This window comes from Ambystoma mexicanum, chromosome 11 (assembly GCF_040938575.1).
Source record: "Ambystoma mexicanum isolate Mex_15411 chromosome 11, UKY_AmexF1_1, whole genome shotgun sequence".
Classification (NCBI taxonomy): domain Eukaryota; kingdom Metazoa; phylum Chordata; class Amphibia; order Caudata; family Ambystomatidae; genus Ambystoma; species Ambystoma mexicanum.
In genome coordinates this window covers 986,350,297-986,370,314 of record NC_090934.1, presented here as the reverse complement: position 1 = coordinate 986,370,314, position 20,018 = coordinate 986,350,297, and the positions used below count along the sequence as shown (strand labels likewise).

Here is a 20,018-nt window from a genome sequence, read left to right as displayed (position 1 = left end):
GCACTTGAAGATCTCGAGTTCAGGGAAGACCTTGCCGAAAAATTGGAAGATTACCTGGAAATCAACATGAGGTCGGTATCCTCCTGGGGCACATTATGGGAAGCTATGAAGGTGGTGACCAGAGGTGAAATTATATCGAGAGCCGGTGGTACTCGCAGGCAATTGCAGAGAGCGCTTGAAGCACGAGAAGCTGAGATCTCCCGGCTAGAGTCTGCTCACGACAACTCCACAGAGGCCGAGAATAAATTGAAGGAAGCCCGCGCAGAATGTCAACAAGCATGGGAAAGACTAGAGAAATTTGATTTCACCACACATACCACCCGATCCCACAAAGAATCGGATAAACCAGGGAGATTACTGGCCTGGCTCTGCAAGCGGGAACACCCCAAACACCTCCCAGTGGAGATACGGGACGCCGATGGGACATCCCACACGACCCAGCTGGGGATCAATGAAGCCTTTGCCAAATTTTACACCGAACTGTATGCTCACAAGACGCAAATTCCTACTGAAGACATTATAGACACACTTGAGGAGATAGAACTTCCCCGCATCTCACTCGAACAGAGAGAGGAACTGGAGATGGAGATCACTCTGGAGGACGTACAAGGGGCGATCAGGTCCCTCTCTAACAACAAAGCCCCTGGCAGCGACGGCCTCCCACCTGAGTTTTACAAGACGTATGAGTCCATCCTTACCCCAGTTCTCCAGGAGGTCTACCAGGAGGCATACACGAATGGGATTCTCCCCAACACCATGAAAGAAACCATAATCGTCCCTATGCTCAAGCCGCACAAATCGCCCACCGATTGCGAGTCCTACCGCCCTCTGGCCATGCTAAACTACGATGCCAAGATCCTCACATCCATATTGGCCCGCAAGCTGGCCAGAGTGGTGGGATCCATCGTCCATGAAGACCAGAACGGATTTGTGCCTGGGCGCAACACCACTGCTAACCTCAGGAGGCTACAGCATGTAATGGCTGAAACATACGAGAGGGACGAGGACCTGGCGGTGTTGTCGCTCGATGCTATCAAGGCCTTCGACTCCATATACTTGGAATGGATCAGGGAGGTCCTGAGAAGATTTGGCTTCGGAGGGGGCTTCATCAGGTGGATCGAGGTCCTCTATAATTCCCCAATGGCGAGAGTGAAAACGGGATGAACGGTATCAGCAGCCTGGGAAATACAAAGGGGAACGAGACGGGGATGTCCGCTATCGCCCATGCTGTACATACTGGGCCTGGAACCGATTGCATTGTACTTCAGGCAGCAGCTTTTCGACGCTGGTATCAAGGTGGGCACTGTACACCACATAATATCTCTATACGCAGACGACGTCCTCCTTTACCTAAGCACTCCCGAGGTTAACGCACCGACAGCACTGGAGGTACTAGATAATTACGCGAAGTACTCGGGGATCCGATTCAGCAGAAGCAAGTCCTCCGCCTTCCCCCTGGCGGGCCTACGCAACATTCCAGAAAGCAAACTTCCAGTGATAGGAATAGGTTGGCAACTGGTCAAGTTCTGTTATCTGGGGATCAACGTAAGCCATAACCCGCTACTCACGCACGAACACAACACTGAGGTCGCCATCATGAGTCTTCGACGCTCTATAAAATTCTGGTCCAAGCTCCCATTGGCCATGGTGGGCAGGGCAGCGATAGTCAAGATGATCGTACTCCCCCGATTCCTATATTTCTTCGTGAACATTTGCCATTACATTCGACCGTCCTTCTTCAAGAAGCTGGAGGCTATCATCAGGGACTTCCTTTGGGGCCCCCACAGGCACAAACTGTCGCTATCTGTTCTCTCCCTGCCACATAAAGAGGGTGGAATAAAGCTGCCGGATCTCCAGTTATACTACCTGGCCGCCCAGCTGAGTCACATAACGAAATGGCTCTCAGACGAATCTTCGGCTGAGACGGAACTACTGAGGCAATCCTCGAACAATGTGATCCCCAAGGAGACCCTGTGGCATCCTACACGGCAATCCCTGGTCACCTCACAACTGATTGACCTGGGAAGGAAGATATGGGCCAGGTCCTGCTACATCAGGAGAGTACAACACCCATATTCTCCGGATAACCCCATCTTAGCAGACACCTGCCGAACGGATGCAGACCTCTCCACGGAAAGGAGGTGGGAAGAAGCCGGCATATACACGTGGGGCGACATGTACGAGGAAGGGGAATTCAGGGACTTTGAATCTCTTAAGGCCGCCGAAGGAATACCCCCGGGCCAGTTCCTCTGGTACCACCGCCTTAAACAGACTGCCAAGAAACAATGGACCGGCTGGCCGGAGGAACCCTCCCCTGACCCTCTACTTCAAGAAATGCATGACCTCTCGGATGGCTGGAGACCAGTCTCCAGGCTCTACAGCAGACTATGCGACAAACCTAACCCTAAAGGCAAAGATCTGAGAGCGAAATGGGAAGCGGACTTTGGGACCCCGATCAAGGATAAAGAATGGGAGAGAGCGCTAATATTTCCCAAAAAAGTGTCCAGGAATACCAGATTCGGTCAGATTCAACTGAACGTCCTGTACAGGACATACATGACCCTCATAGGGTCACCTCCTTCAATAAGACATCCTCCCCTTCATGCCCATGGTGTGGGAACGATAAAGCGGACATGATCCACATGTTCTGGACCTGGACTTGCACTAAGGCGATGACACTATGGTCCAAAGCCAAACAGACTTGCATGGACGCCGGAATGACGAGGTACAAATGGACCCCCGGCGAGTGCCTCCTGGGGAATTACCCCAGACCTAGCAAGTCCAAGCATGCTGTCAGACTAATGGACATCTCATGCATCCTGGCTAAGAGAACAATTGCAATGGCCTGGAAGACGCCGTCGGGCCCCAGGCATGAACGATGGCTCAAAGAACTCGAGAGATGGACAGTAGCAGAAACCAGGGCCTGGCAAGAAGGAATCACGTCAAGCGGCGAAACCGAATGCGGCACCCTGGAATCATGGAAGGCCCTCCTCAGGGACATACGCTTCAGCGCCGACTACAAACCCCCCTGAAATCTCGCAGCATCACACTGTCACTATCCCCTGATGCCAGCACTGGAGGGACAGCCCTCATATGCGACCCCCCCTGCATCCTGAAACTCTGGGTCGCAGGCCCTAACCCATCCATCCACTGTAAGTTCGCTGTAACATGAAGACTGTTGTTGATTTGTTTGTTCCCTCCCCCTCCCCTGTCCCCCTTGCACCGTCCCCTCCTTTGTTTGAACCACCGTTTGATTTCTCGTTGTATTGCACGTTTTTTTTTCGACCAAAATCAATAAAATACGTTTTTTAAAAAAAAATAGTTAATTCCAGGACAAAGTATCGACTATTGGTGCCTTAAAAAATCATTCTTCTTTACGAAAAGGCTTCCCAGTTGGTAAATAGTTTCGACTTGACCGATTGTGTGTGTCTTCATCAGGATTGGATGAACGTTTAACAAATATTCTAAAAGCAAACAAACATATAATTAAAATTACAATTACATACCCCTGTCAACCCTCTCTCAGTGTTACCTCTCTACAAATATAAAACCAGATCTTAGAGAACAAAAACAACTCTAAGTCCAAAGTGGACATCTCTTTAACCACGGTTCTATAAACATCATAGGCTGTGTATATATTATTGTGAAAAAAAACATTACTGACCAAATCAGTGAGATTTCATTTACCCATCTGAAATTTCCCTAATTTCATTTGGGACTCCGGGGTTCAGAAAAGCGGAAGTTACTCTCATATTCCTAATAATCTACACTTTCCCATTTGTGTTAAAGCAGCCCACTCTAGTCACACCGGGGAGGACCCCACTAGGACAGGCTTCATATATCAGTTTCAAAAATACAGTGACCTCCTACCTGCAAACCCCATTTGGTTCGCCTAATGGCTGGTATTCCAGTAGTCTCTGGTGAGGGTCTGAAGTGCTAGACCCCCTAAAGGAAGTGACGATATCTAAAGAATTTAGAACAAAAAAATGTAATTTAAATGTCACAATAGAATAAGCTAACCATAATAATCTCTCTGGTAGGAGAAAAACATATTTATACCTTCTTTCTGAAAGATTCTCTCCCAGGCTGTATAGGATCCCTCTCTCCCTATTTCACCGTTCCCTTCTTATTCGTATAGAAGGATGTCAATGTGGCCGCAGTGAAGGGAAAAGGAAATGAAAGCACTGTTACCCTTCTTCAACTCAGCACGTTAGATTAAACGGAGGCGTGGCTCTTCACCACAGAACGTTTATGCTCGCCCATGTAACGATCTGTGAATCAAATAGACAAACGGGCTCAAATTACAAAAAAGCTCGTTAGCAGATGTCTGCCATCGAGAAGGACCCATCAAATCCTAACGGAAAGCAGGACCTACCTTGTCTAGACGAGAGGTCATGGAGACAAAGTCCTTAAGGTGCGCCAGACGAGAAGTGTAGAATATCTCCCTCCAACTAGACAACTGATTCTTCAATGCCCTGTGACCAAGAGCACGGCAAGCCATGCATGCGTCCCAGCGGTGATCGGGCCAGAGGCACGCAAGACCGAGTGCATGAGGGTCCGAGGCCTGGAAAGAGTGGTCGCACGAAGCACATCTCATGAATCCTCCTGCAACCAACAGGTGCTGTGGGAGGTGGGCACCGAAGGAAGGTTAAATAAGATTGAAAAACAAAGAAGGGGAGCAAGCACAAAGTTAAAAAAAAGTCAGAAGTCAGTGCCGGCTGCCAGGTCTGACACTGTCCATGCAGAGAAAGGGACTAAGGAGAGGTGTCTGAGGACAGGGCCTCAGCGGGGGCGTTCCCATGTTCGAGGCCGCGCCCATCACGCTGTACTAAATTTAGAGAGGAAGCTCAGTTTTTCGTTCCCAAAGATCTCAGTACTGTCCCTATGTTGGGGGACGCCCACAAGAATGGAGGTAAGGGGACCGGACGTATGAGTATGAACTGTGTGGATTTTTCCTACTTTGGCCCATGCTTTCTGGAGCTAGATGCTAAGGTGTGGAACTTCACATGTTGAAGGTGTGAGGGGGGTGTCCAGCTTGCCCACTAGTGGAATCGAGACACCCTACTGGCATGTGACGTCTTTACACTAATGCGTGGGGATGCACACAATCCTGTCCAAATCTTGCCAATGCATGGAGCTCAGCTGTTGCTTCATGGATTCAGATGATGTGATCTCGGATTTAGAAAACTGAAGAGGAAATGATCTGCTAACTGGGCAAATTTCAATTTTATATTCCTAGAGTTCGTTTCTGCAGCCAGACAGTAAAGATGTCAGGGGCGTGTAATTGACTTCCTTATGATTTGACTGGTTTGAAAGGGGCTGGCATTGTGGAAGTCATTGGAGAAGTACTCTAAACTGGAAAGACAATGATCCATGCCAGATTTGCCTCAGAGAAGCCGGCAGAGTTGACAAAGAGCCAGTTCTATTTCAGCTTGATTAACTTCAAAAAACATGGCAGGGCCAAGTCTAATCTCAATAGTGACCTGTATTTTCACAATCCGATTGCATTACATGTTGATACTTAAAAATGAAATAATTTGATCAAATTAAACTACTCATGTTTCACAATATTGAACATTAGTTGCCTTGACGCACATTTTAAGCTGACTTTTAGAAAGACTATGGCAGTCGCTTTCCTGCTAGCGGGCCTAACAAAGGATTTCAAATAAAACATATTGAAAATGTTTTTGCAGGCTTTTTCGGGGCTGTTCGATTTTGCTGCATTGGAGGCACGGAATAGAATGAACGATTCCGCGACCACACTTCGTTCCGTGATAGGAACGCGGCAGCATCTCCAGCCACATTTGATGCTGATGTGGCGTGAGATGCTGTGGTATCCTATGGAATCTGCATGTTTTGGCTCCTGCAAGAAGCAGGCGGATTCCAGGAGAATGCATGTAAATGCCGCCTGCCATTCATGGACATGGCAGGCAGCATTTGCAATCTGCTTTCCCAATGGTGGAATGCGAACCAGAAAACTCAGGACCACCTGGATTTCCGGGATAACAATCGCGTCATCTGTCAAAGCAAATCAAAATAGCGTGGGGGGATTGCAGTCCCCTCAGAGCTATTTCCAGGGATGAGCAAAATGGCCCCCTTTGTGGAGTAAAGAACTCTTGAGTGTAGCAAATTTATTACGTTAGGCAACTTCTAACCTCGTACTAATTACACCAAGCCCTATGGTGGGAAGGCTTTTATAAGGCTGAGGGGTTGTAGTTTGGTCATTCCTGCTGGGAAATGAATGGGTTGAACTGAGTCGTTTTGTTTTATAGGAAATTCCTGAAATGCAGTGCCCTTAATCAATCCCTTTATTTGTGATCTCCAAACTCTAGGGGGCCGTGGCTGAATGCAGGCATCGTAAAACCAGTGACCAGCCGTCCACTTGTAGTCAAACCACAGAGAGCAGCTGTTCCACCCCGGAGCCCGCGCACGAGCTCTCCGATGACGACGGCAAGTATTCCCCAACCAGTTCCTTTCTGCACAGTTACCAGTTTTTTTTATCGTACCCAAATGCTTCTTTTTGGATTATGTTGACAGTAGAAAAGAAGTTTTGGATACAAAATGGTAATCAATTTTCTGTTCATTTTTTATAATGCTTTTTGTTTAGTGACTTTCATTTTAAGGGTTATCTAATTATTAGCATAATATTCACTTTACGGCCTGTCTTCTGACCCAGGGGCTTTTGAATACATTTCTTCCCCATCTTTCAACTACATCATGAATTCTGCCAGCACTCTACATTATTCCCATCTGTGCAACATATCAAACAGTATCATTCTATAAAAAACGTAAATTGCATGCAGCAGACCAGCAGCGGTGCCACTTACATGTTTTTGGTCCCCCGCATGCAATTTTAAAAGTTCACAAGACGGAGTTGAATAATAAAGCGTAAACGGGGTGTGTTCCAGTTTACTCTTTATTTTTCCTCTCTGTCTTGTGAAGAAATAAATGCTGCCTGCAAATCACACTTTTCTGTTGGCATTTATCAATGGATTCCTATGGAATTGTCTTTAGCAGGTGCTGTGCTAAAGCGTATTTCATAGAAATACATCCCTTTATCATGCTCCATTGGTTTGTCATGCTCCCTCTCATTGTGGAAGTGCCTCTGTGAGCCCCACCACCGGCACTGCTCCCTTCCTCGGCCAAGCTTCTCCTGAGAGACACAGCCTGGGAACACAAACCGCTCCCTTCTTCATCCCCCACCAATCCTTACCTGTACATATATAATGTATCGGCTCCTTAGGATGTTTCCACCTAACATGTAGTCTACTAGCTATTGTGAACTAGTGACCAGTAACTGTATTGTAACCTGCATTATGTATTCACCATTAACTGTATGCAAACATTACTCCACTCACTTGCTTCACTTTCTACGGCATATAACATGTCTTCTACGAGTCTCCTACTCATTATCATGTTTTTGAGTACATCAATGCACCGATTTGCCTTTCTTGATTGTTTGCACACCTGAAGTAACCCCGTGCACCAAGAGATGAGGCTTTTCCAGTCTGTGTAGACTCATGGATTGTACCATTCATGCTTGGTTATACACCTGAAGTAACCCCCCCACCCCCACACCATGAGGTGAGACTTTTCCAGGCTGTGTACACTCACTGATTTTGTCTTTCATGCTAATTTGCACACCTGAGGTAGCCCCCTGCACCATGAGGTGTGAGGCTCCCCAAAGTGTGCTTCCATTGCCTACCACTGTGAGTAACTGTTACTTTTGCGTGTTCTTGTACTTTATGATCTGTAGGCTGCACTTTCTGTAACTAACGCCTAGATGCCTAAGGGTTTTGTGTGCTGATATCAATTCAATTCACTCTTTTATAGAAACATCTAATATTTCTTCAATACTTCAGAGCTATCTTAAAGTTATAGTTTATTCAGAAAATCTCTTGTTTTTGAATCCATCACATTAATATTTTATAGTACACCAGCCTAATCTTAATTTGCTTTAGCCCAAATAGTCAAAGCTAGAGTACTCTTTACCCTGCAAAATCCTTATCCAAAACAATTCCATACATAGTTTGCTCTCATCATTAACATACAGTTAACGCTCGCTATTTCTTTTTATATATACTTACACTACAGTACTCGCTGTACACAGGCCTGTAAATGTTTTCCCTGTATATAATTCTCAGGTGTTTGTATCTATATATCCTGTATATTTCTATGTAACCTATGCATATTTCTATGTAACCAAGCTTCGCATATAGTTGTAACTGCTGCGCTCTGTTACCCCCCGGGTATGATGCGCATTATAAATAATAAACAGTCAATGCAAAAAATAAAATCAACATAAACCCGGGTCACTTCTGGCACATGATCCAGCGGAGTTTTAAATTTTTTTTTTTTTAACTGATCCTGACCTTTGCAATTGCGGATTCATATATATATGGCATGGCCACACCAAATCTGACCCCCAATTGTGTACAAAGGTGGGGTAGCTTGTGATACTGTGTTTTGTGTATACACGTTACCCAGGTACATGACTCGGACCAGGCTGCATGAGATTTCCGAGCCATACTGTCTCCTAAAGCCCAAACTTTGATCAATGGGAGATAACATGTCACTCTCCCAGAATACAATGTGTATTATTACATTGATATACATCTCACCAGGTTTGGAGAGACCCCCCTTCACTTTGACTGATTCCCACCACAATAATTTACAACATATTACTTTAGCTCTTAATGTCTGGGTATTGGAACAAGAGCCCTTTATACAATTATTAAATTAAATCCATGTGTTCTTTGATGAAAAGACCTGCACTTTGGAAGGTATCTGAAGTAATAAACACAATGAATGCCATGAGGTGGCAACCATGTCTCCTCAACATCCATAATAAAAAAAAAAGCATTTTACAACCACAAAGGAAACTAACATTAATAAGGAAGAATGTGGAAATGGGAATTATCATTGATTCTAACACTTTACAGCACTCCACCTATGGATTGCATTGGCTGTGTGTACGTATTAAAAGATGCTTCCAAAAATAAAAACGGGATATTTCGTTTGATTTGTAATACCCAAGTAATATTTTGGTTCCAAATGACTGTACCGACAGTGTGCTCAGTATCGTAGGTGAAAGTGGGTTGAATCTTGTACCCGATTTACCACAATGCTTATTGGATTTGTTGTGATTTTGAAAATCACTTGCTGTTAACACGGACACATGGAAACACTGACTGTTGGGGTAACATCTGGTTGAGCGGACTACGTATGTAGTAACCTAGAGGAAAACCTAATCTGTATATCATGTTAAGCCCTGAGGCGAGAAGGGCTGTGGTCAATTACTGTTTTGCTGTTTGGCGAGTGTGCGAGAACGAGCACGCAAAACACCTTGATGTCGGGTCCTACTTCACCCATTCTAAGAATACAGGCCCAAAAACGACGAGATGGTGCGGGTTGCACCCCTGGAGCTGTTACCCAAGGTCCTCCTACATCAAGTAAGTCGCTATTACTCATGCACTTCTGATGTACCTGAACACGAACAGGAACACGATATTTCTGTCCCCATGAACACTGATATAAACTCCGGAGCCCTAAGATGTTCCGCTTAAGTGAACACCCCATATACGGATGACTTGGGAGTATCAAACACGGACGTTGTTTTTTTCAGCAAATGTGCTAGATAATGAGCGCAATGGAGATACGAACAGTGAGACCGCCTTAACACTAACTCTACAAAGTGCCGCAACATCAAATCTCAAGGCCGCCATCACCTGCGACAGTGCCTTGACTGTAAACACAACCGGAATTCAACTCACCACGTGAGGGGTGCGATGCTCGGCCGGGGTTTGCCTTGGCTGCGCTGGATGACTGCTGTTCCCAGAGCTTGCCTCGGCTGGAGGTGGGCGGTGTGGTCGCTGCTCGGGGGGCCGCGCTGGCTCGGTGATTGCAGAGGGGTGTGGGCGGGTTCTGGAGGGGCGATGGTGTGCTCGGGAGCTTGACGATTCGAGCGCGAGAGGCGAGCCCGAGCCTCCTGAAGTGAGGGTGCCTGCGGATCGTTTGCCAGAGACTACAACTGATAATCCGCTGTGTGTGATGGCGTACGTCACACCGTAGAGGGCGAGCTCTCCGTTGCAAAAAATAAACAATCCAGGTCTTGAAGTCCAATCTAATGAAGGGCGTGTTGCCGTACACAGCATAGCGACCTGTAGTGAACAGGAGGTCGCTCCCGGTTGTCAGGCTGAAGCAATCTCCCGGGGTGTTAGTGTTACGCTAGTTGCAATGAGCTCTACACAGAATGAAGAAAGGAGAGACTCATTAGGAGTCGCGGACAGGGTTTTACAAAAATCTGGTTCAAATAAACAAGGTCTGTAACGCGAGGTTGCTTAGAGGCCCTATAGCACCCACTGTATTCACGCCAAAACAAACGTTATAAAGAAATAACACCCAATTAGCGGGTGCAAACAGTGACATATGGCAGGGAGTGTGCTATAAACGAACAAAATCCTTTGACACTACTGATAACAGAGATCATTTGCATGATGTATCTGGCACGTTACTGAATTCACAAAAAAGGCTGACAAATGTGCAAAGACATGATTCTGATGCAATTGACTTGTCAATTCGGAAATCAGAGTTGTCTTGCAACAACGACTCAATTGAGGCAGACACGTTGGATTCCTCATTAATGGGACGTCCTTACCCCAAAATTCATTATGATAGAGTGGGTCGACCTAAGAAGACTACGAACAATCAAACACAAGTGTCCATTGCCGAAGGGCCCTTATACACGTCATCATCAGAGCTGCAAGCCATACTGATTTCATCTATAACAATCTCTATGACACCCTTCATGAAATTATATGAAAACTTAAATGAGTTAATGGAAGACCTAACAACAGTGGTAGCCCTAATGAATTCCAAATTAATCCAATTGGAACATGTACGTGGGCAATCACACAGAGAGCTTAATGAAGGATTTAAAAAGATGGACGGAGCTCTTAACCTATTAAGCGACCAAAGAGCAAATAATATTACTGAAAAAACTTTTTGCAGAGGTCGCTAAAGAGGCGCTGGCATTATTTCAATTGAATGGCACCAGCATAAACCGACCAAGGCAAACGGAAGCCTCTGAGATTGAGGGTATTCTACTAAATGGGCATAATAAACCTCAGGTTGAGCTTGAGACTATGGCTCCCTATGGAGGGAATTTATTCCAAGAGAGACAAATCTCCAAGTTGAAAAGCCGATCCACACCCCGATCACAAAGTCTTAATATGCTACCTGATTTGGAGGAGGGAAGTACGACCTAACTGCCGCCATCTACAGCAAACACTTCCACAATGAACAAAGAGGGTTTACAAATACCATTGACAACAGCCATTGATAATGTGGTGGATATTTCGTTTCATACAGCATTTGAGCAGGCCAGAAGCAGTGCAAATCAAGCCCAATTGGATAGACACCAACGACCTCACAGGTGGTGCCATGCTCCAATGACGCTACCAGTGGAGGATCTTCAAACCACACCGTAGTGCAACTGAATGTCTATCCAATTTTCAGATGTGCGCCCCAAAATTCGGTTAATCCAGGTAACCCAACACGTCCGAATCAACAAATCATTAAAAAAGCCAAAAAGACTAAAAACCAAATTGGCAGGAAAAACAACACCCTAAAAGGGGCCCGGAAATTCTTGCAGAAGTTAAGTGGTTGAGCACGCAGTTAAGGATTCAAACAAATCTACAGTTGTCACCCACCCAATAATCTACAATAAAAATAATCACAAAGGACAACGAGAGGCCATGCCCGCAAGCCAACAGGAAGTAGAACAGGCAAGCTTACTAAATGTTATACCGATTGAGCTTTTAAATATGACAACACATGATGACCCCGAATATGTAGATTTGGAAGATACAATTGATTTAAGAGAGAATGATATACCCCAGGATGGGGAAGGAACGGAAGGTAGCGTGAACATTAAACTCAAGGATGATAAAAAGGTCCAAAAAGACTAATCTAAGGATCTGACTCAAGTTGTTCTGGATGGAAACGAGACATCTGAAAAAAACGAGCGGAGCCCCAGACAACATGGGGCTTGCTTGATCCCTTGTTTAGATGTCCCTACAAAAGACAGAATCTGCCAGATCATTGTAGAAAAAGCTACCTTACTCTCACATCCAACTCCTCTACTCAGTCCAATATTTATGACCTTACAACAAAAGAGGTGGCAAGTGATTGCCAATTTACAAATGGGCGATATGGAAAAAATAGGCTCAACACCTCTCTTCCCGGAAAACACTGTCTCAGAATGGGCTAAGGGCTCCAATTGCGACTTCTATTAGCCCTGAAACAGCTGGATTCAAACGATCAACATTACAGCCAAATGTTCATCATATTGAATTGAAAAAGTCAAAAGATGTGAAGATAAGCACTGATGATAAGAAGTCTCTAGTCCACAAAATACTAATTGAGAGCCTGGAATCTTTTGATAACATGATTCGAAATCGTTACAACATAATTAGATTATTTCACCTTGTGCCGAGTTTACGTGCTATAAGCTCCAATGACTTGAAAATCATTGAGTTCCCAGATGATAAAAAGAATGAGAAGGTGATTCTACATGTTACTTCACCTTCAATTGCCTCAACTATCTTAGAGGCTAATGTAGCCCTATTTTCACTGTGCTTCGATGCCTATAAGTATATTGAAGAGCAATCCTCAGCTTCACCTATGGCGAGCAAACTAGGCTGTTTAAAGTCACCAGCTATGAGTTTGCGAGCTGTGAAGGAGCAAATGAGGGGCATTAGGGTGCGGGACTCAAAAACAAGTCCTCATACCCCTCTAAAAATGGCCTCTATGCTGGAAATGCGAATTCCAGTTGAGTCGAGAAAAGAATTGACCATGGATGATCAAGTCGGCAACAAGGTGGAATAGCTGGATAAAATTAGAATCACGATAAGGGGTAACGATCGATCGAATGGCGTTAAGGAGCCCAGCGCAAAAACCTTTAAGCAACTGAAGATAAAAACGACTGGCAATGGCTCGCGGCTTCATTGAATACTAATCATCAACAAAAATGCCAGGAGGATGCAACGCCTCAACTCTGTAAAATTGCCTCTCGGAACACACGAGGATTTACACACTTATTCAAGTCGAATTGGCTGGATGGCCTAGACATAACATGTTTGCAAGAAGCCTGGCTAAGTAATGTGCCGCTTGCGGCAGAGTTTGAGATAGTCTTAAACCCAGCTTTAAAATCATTAAAAGGCCGTCCGATGGTTGGCCTAATAACTATGGCCAGAAAATCATCAGGGTGGAGGATATCAGATTCAATCAATCATTCACCATTTATCCAAGAAACTTCTATGAAAATGATGGCTCCACAAGGGAAGTGCATTGATCAGTTAACTATACTAAATGTTTACTGGAATCATAAAAGAGCTGGTAAATTAGAGTTCGTAGATCAGGTATCAGAAATACTTGACCATCTGTTGGAAGTCTCTGGATGGTCTAATATAATTATTTGTGGAGACCTAAACATTGATTTGTTCAAGTCACTGGAAGATGAAAAATGAGGCTCGCACAAACATGGACAGATGAAATGAACTTAAGAAATTTACAAATGCTTAACGGAAACACTCGAGCTGATATGCCACCAGCACCAACATGGCATCGGGCGGATCTGGTCTCCATAATTGACTATATATTTGTCTCCGAAGCATTGCACCCTCAAATAAATTCCCTGAAGATCCTAAGAAAACAGGATAGTGACCACAACATGCTGCCAATGTATTTTAAATTTGGAAGAAAAGCACCTAGTTTATTGTGGCCTCACAGAGTTTTGGTGAAATCAAATAGAGTACGGTTGTCATTAGATAAGCACAAAGTGGCTATATTGACAAATCAATACTGTCAACCGAATGTGAAACTTGAATACGAACATATTCTAATGCAATTCAAAATCAAGAATGGAGGGTCTAAGCATGCAAACTTTGTACATTCACATTGCTTAGACCTGGAGATATTACAACATAAACACAAGATGCGTAGTGCAATCAGGCGAGCTCAAACTCTGGATGATGAGGCGCGAAAACAAGGAATAAAGACCGCAAGGCAAAGCTTTAAAAACTGGTTAAAATCACATAAACATGTCATGTTACAGAATGACGCAGAGCGAATGTTAACGGTATTAAAAGATAAAAATAGGAAGGACTTCTGGAGACTTATTAACAACATCCAAGCCCCTCAATGTGTGCTGCAAACGTGTATGGTGATTGAAACAGATTGGTTTGCTCATTTTGAAGATCTGTATAAAACAAATGAGACACCGCGCGATCATGTGGCAGATTCTTCTAAACCGTGGACACCGACTTTTCTGAAAGAAGACATTGTGGCCATAATTAAGAAGGCATCAAATGCAAGAGCCCCTGGCCCACATGGCCTCACAAACTTTACTATGAAACAGCACCCGGAGAGATGGGCTGATTTATGTGTGACCTTATTTAGGAGGATTAATGTGAATCGTCGAACACCAAAATCCTGGAAATCAGCTGTGATCGTGCCCGTTTTTAAAAAAGGAGATAGAACAAGCCCCAAAAATTACCACCCAGTTGCTTTGTTGGACGTCCTAGGTAAGATCTACGCCACAATGCTTCAACAAAAACTGATAGACTGGGCGGTAAAATCTAACCATGTGGACAAAAGACAGTCTGGGTTTGTAAAACAGGTAGGCTGCTCACTAAACCTATTGCTGTCTATTTAGCCTTTATTGATTTCTCCTATGCGTTTGATACCATCGACAGGTCAATTCTGTGGACTAAAATGCAAAAGTGGGAATGTCCGGTCCACTTAATAGCTGCGATCAGAGAACTCCATACTGAAACTTCTATCAAAATTAGAATGGACCAAACAGGGCTATTATCAGCACCAATTAACACCTTTCAAGGTGTAAAAAAGGGATGCCCTTTGGCTGCTGCAATCTTTAGCCTATTCATATCGGATATAGGATACTCATTTGAGACAGTAAAATCATTCCCGCCGAAGATCATTAATTCTCACCTAAGTTGGCTGCTTTATGCTGATGATTTGATCATGATGGATGGAACACCCATTGGGCTGCAAAGAAAACTAAATGCTGTACAACAATATGTGACATCCAACCAGCTATCGATCAACACTACAAAATGTGAAATTCTGGTCTTAAAAAACTTGCGATGCAGAGGTGGGAGCAGAAGTAAAAATCTGAAATGGACCCTGGGTCAAGAAATAGTTCAGATATCCCGAAGTGTGAAATATTTGGGAATGATTATAAGTTAGTGTATTAACGATGCCCCTTGGACTGTTCAAACAAAAAGGAAGTGCAAACAACTTGCGAGCCGGGCTTTAATCATGCAAAAGAAATTTGGGAAATTTTCATTAAAACCATTACTGGCATTTTACCAACAAAAAGTAATTCCTGTTTTGACATACAGGGCTGAAAATGACTTAGGCTGTCCTCATGAGTTTTGGGCGCCCTTAGAGAACTGCTTTTGGTCTAAAGTTTTGGCGCTCCCGAAGGGACTGACAATAGCGTGCATAAGATATGAGTTATCACTCATATCAATCCACGCCAGGATCAATTGGAGTACATTAAGCCTATTTCGAACACATTAAGCCTATTTGCACAAAATTATTATCAGAAAGGACTATTCATTTGGACCCTTGGAGTTTGAACCATCCCTCCCTTTGTGCAGACGAGTGGTGGGCGCATATGTTTTAGGGAACTGACTTGAAATTGATGCTTCCTTTAACAAGGCTATTGGCAATAATTGAACATCGTTTAATGATGGACTAAGCCGGAGACAGCTGAAGGCCAGCTATAAGTCATTTGGTTTGATGCAAATGATGAAGTGGGACTTGACGTGAAGGTCCGGAAATTGTATGTGTGGTATTTGTTGTGTTATTTGTTGTTGTTTGTTTATATGTTGTAACCAAAAACCAATAAAATAAAAAATAAATTAAAAAAATATGTCACCATCACAGGATTGGGAGGGTGCAAGAAGGGTCTAATGATAGCCTATGACCTCAGCCCAAGGCCACACAAATAGACTAGACCCCTGAATAGCTCGGGCTCCTGCGCTCCCTCCAAATATTATATCACAATTCTATTGTCACAGACAATCAGATTGTCAAATTCATTCATACGTTTTTGTTATTCAAATGTAAAATTTAATTTGGGCTAATTATCTAAGGCTGCAAATAATTTTTTTGGTGTCCAGCGATTATTATCCGAATAAATGGTGCACGCAAATATAAGTGCACAAATCAAGAAAATTGAAAGTGAAGAGGTAAAAAATAACTCTCACCCAAAATAAACAAGGTAAAAATGAAGAACGCACAAAAATCTCAACTTTAATATTTCCATAATTACATTGTAGGATAAATAATAGAAAAAGAAAACTACTCCTGATGGGGATCTGTGCGATTTAGTGCAGATGAGGAGAGAGTAGGCAGGTTGGAGTGGTTCGTGGAGGAGCATTGGGACTGTACCCCCATTTACATGATGATTAATTTAGCAGGGGTAGTATAGTGGGGTAGCCCTTGTCCTGCTAATTTAATAAGACAATTAAAAAATGCCTTTTCAAAACATTCATTACCAGTTTGCTTTTTTTTTTAGAACACAAATAAAATAGAACATTTAGTTATGTTCACTTTCTTCTTTGAAAGGTCTTCGTTTCTACTGGGTGCATTACTGTCAATGTAAACTCTGTTGTTTTTACGACTTCCTTTTCGTTCTGGTTATTGTTGTGAGGATAATGTAACATAGAACCAAGTAGACACTGAATATAACATAACCCAGCTGTACTGTGATGTCTTTCTTCATGTATGTTTTCTTTACCGCAGATTTTGATCGAACGTGTGCTCGGTGTGGGAAAGAATCACATGAGCTTAAGGAGATCCAGGCAGCTGTTATGTCTTTGCAGAGGACCCAGCAAGATATTCACAGGTTAGTTACCCAAAAGTGCGCTTAATATTGGACACATTTGTAATTATTTGAAGAACAGTGATATCAATTTCCGTCAGAAATGGCTTACAATAACACACTTACAGATAGTGGACACTTTCCCATGAAGGGGGCCTGTACAATAGCACAAAGATGTGATGAACCCGTTTATGAGAGTGTAAAAAAATGTAACATATCAAGGTCAAAATAAAACATATACATAAAACGTTAAGGGGACGTTATGGTTAAGTTGCCCTACCAAAAACCTGTGCACTTCACTAAAAAAACTTTTCAAACGTGCCATTATGGTTCAAAGTAAAACCGAAAAACCCCTGAAATTCGCCAGTTATGGTAGACTAAGCGACCATAACTGCCCGCACCACTGTCCTCTGCTAACACTAACACCCAGGCCATGAACGATGGCATCACAAATGTCATTAATGACATCACTGATGACATCACATGTTATGGTAAGCTAAGCAACCATAACTCGCGCCACCACCGTGCAATGCTAAGACTAACACCCAGTAAATCAACGATGACATCACAAATGTCACTGATGACATCACTGATGACATCACATGTGCATTTAGTTTTCATGCACAGCCTCCACAAGGGATTGTCATTACAATATTGGCAGAAACGTATCACAGATCATTGAAGAACTTTCATATGCCAAATAGTTCCTATCTGTATGTCCCCAGATATTACAATGTATGGGTGTGCAGTGACTTATACCTCCAGTGCCCAAGACTCTACAAACTCCCCACAACCATCTGATCGATAAGCAATACTACAGGTGTATCCATTGCTGTGACATGCTGCGGTGGTAGTGGCCAGGGCATACAGTCTTGGAAGTATGGCCTTCGGCCTACGGCCATGCATCTAAGACTCTACGCCCTGGCCACAACCACAGCAGCATGTCACACCCATGGCTCTACGCCCTGGCCACAACCACCGCAGCATGTCACACCCATGGCGGCGTACAAATGAATAGCACACTCATAGGGAAAAAATTATTTAATTACAGCATGTACTCAATTTCAATGTTCGCTAAGACCATGCGCAGGGGCGTTGCTAGGGGGGGGGCTAAGGGGGTTATAGCCCCGGATCTTTTGGTTGTAGCCCCGGATAGAATCTCAGGAGCTACAGCCAAAAGACTAGCTAGCCCCCAGTCCCAACAGTTCCAACATCAGCGTAGCCCCAGGTCTTTTCCAGACCTAGCAACTCCCCTGACCATGCGTTTCCTTAGAACAGTTTCAAATTGCCTGCGCACAGCACAGACTGAAATACTACCCTTATGAGACCCCTCATTTTCTGTACTTACAAACATCCCAAACAAGGCGGGCATAGGGAATACATCATTAACACCTACCGCCTGAACAAATACAGTTTTTCACCCATCTCTTACTGTCTGAACCTCCCCAAGCACTCTGACACAGCAAAATAGTTTTCGAAATAGCATGTTGCCGCTGGTGGCCGCTGCGCTGTCGGCGGATCCAAGATGTCGGGCGCATCCAAACAATTTGACGCTGAACACGTCTCACTGCAGCCAATCAGCAGAGACGTCGCGTGTCCGCGGTCATGATGGCAGCCCCTTAGCCAATCGGTATCTTGTCCGCGCAGCGAACAGGGAAGTGTGTCCGCAGAGCAGACATAGATATCACTCATTTTTTTGCTTTATGTTTTGGTCATGTTAAAAAAAAAACTATTGGACGGATTTACACCAAATTAACAAAAGCACGCTTTCGGGACCAAGCTGCCGCTCCTGCTGCAAATTTGGTGAAAATCCGTCCAGCGGTTTGGGCTGTAGGCGTGGGCAATTTTTTTTCCCCATTATGTCTATGGGAAAAAAAGATATTTTGGGAGCCCCCCTATAACTTTTCCCCCCCTGGACCAAACCTCACCTAACTTTGCAAATTAATTCAGAGTGGCCCATATACCTTTTTTACAAAGATTAGTGAGGATTCGTCCAGGGGGAGCAGAGTTATACGCCTCCCAAACAGTGCTCTTCCTATTGGAAAAAGCAACTTAACCATAACTTGTTTCTGAGGCTTGTGGAATCTGCTTAGATCAGATGCTGTGCATAGGCCGACATCTAGTGGAAGCTGCAGAGTATTACAGTTTGTTTTTCGAAACTCAAAAAGGGGCGTCGAACCAGGGTGTGCCAGTAATACTATCCCTAGTGTGACGTCCCCTGTACCTATGATCCCTCATGCGTATAGAACCCTCAGATTGTTTTTTTCTGTCATACTAGTCGGACGCATGTTGCAGAGTTTCCTCGGCTTTAGCCGTTTATACTTATAATTAGTGTTAAAAAAACTTCCAGGTTCACTTCCACCCTACGTCGAATATCGACGCCGGTGTAGATCGAGGAAACCAGCCGTCGAGAACTGCCACGACGGACTCCAGGCCTTGGAAAGCCTCTGACCTCGCCCCTGTACAGTAGGCAGAGTGGGGGGTGCTGCCATTTTATAACATATGGAGAGTACTCCATTTAATTTCTGCCCACAGTGTAACTGGAAGTTTTCCTGGGTAGACAAGCACAATCCATGCAATCTGTGTCTTCCACGAGACCATCCCGAGGCTACTGTCGAGCTTGCAAGCTCTTCAAGCCGAAAACCCTTAAAGACCGCTCAACTAAACGCTGGGCCCACTACGCTAGGCAGCTAGAGGCCATGGAAGTGGAGGGGACATTCAGCGATGGCAGCAACGCCCCCCCGAATCGGACGGCGAGGGCAGAGGGGTGACTTTAGACACCCACGCGCAGGCCCCCAACCCCAAAGGACTGGCCGGCGGCCACGTTGTGGGGACAACAGCCGGCAGCAAAAGCGCTACACTTACTACCTCCACTAAGCACATCAGCCCTGGCCGCGACTCGACACGCGAGTCGAGTGATCATCAATGGAAGACACCAAGAGAGCGGTCCAACGAATCTGTGTCCTCTGGGCATTCCCGTTCGCCTCATGACAAAGGCCAATCGTCTTCGGTTGACAAAGATGTTGCACTATCAATAGTCCCAGAGGTCCGATTGTCCGATGATGATTCCACAGCCAAGGCGCGTAGCGTCTACACCCGAGAT

At 44.5% G+C, this 20,018-nt stretch overlaps 1 protein-coding gene across 11 annotated transcripts in view; it reads left to right on the top strand.

Annotated features, from left to right (window-relative positions):
* Window positions 1-20,018, top strand: part of OSBPL5 (oxysterol binding protein like 5) — a 1,112,782-nt gene that overhangs the window by 1,050,556 nt on the left and 42,208 nt on the right. For all 11 annotated transcript variants that reach the window (XM_069624153.1, XM_069624161.1, XM_069624156.1 and 8 more), the window contains 2 exons: window positions 6,333-6,450; window positions 16,837-16,939. In XM_069624153.1, the coding sequence (XP_069480254.1) occupies window positions 6,333-6,450; window positions 16,837-16,939 (221 nt within the window). The remainder of the gene's footprint in view (window positions 1-6,332; window positions 6,451-16,836; window positions 16,940-20,018) is intronic.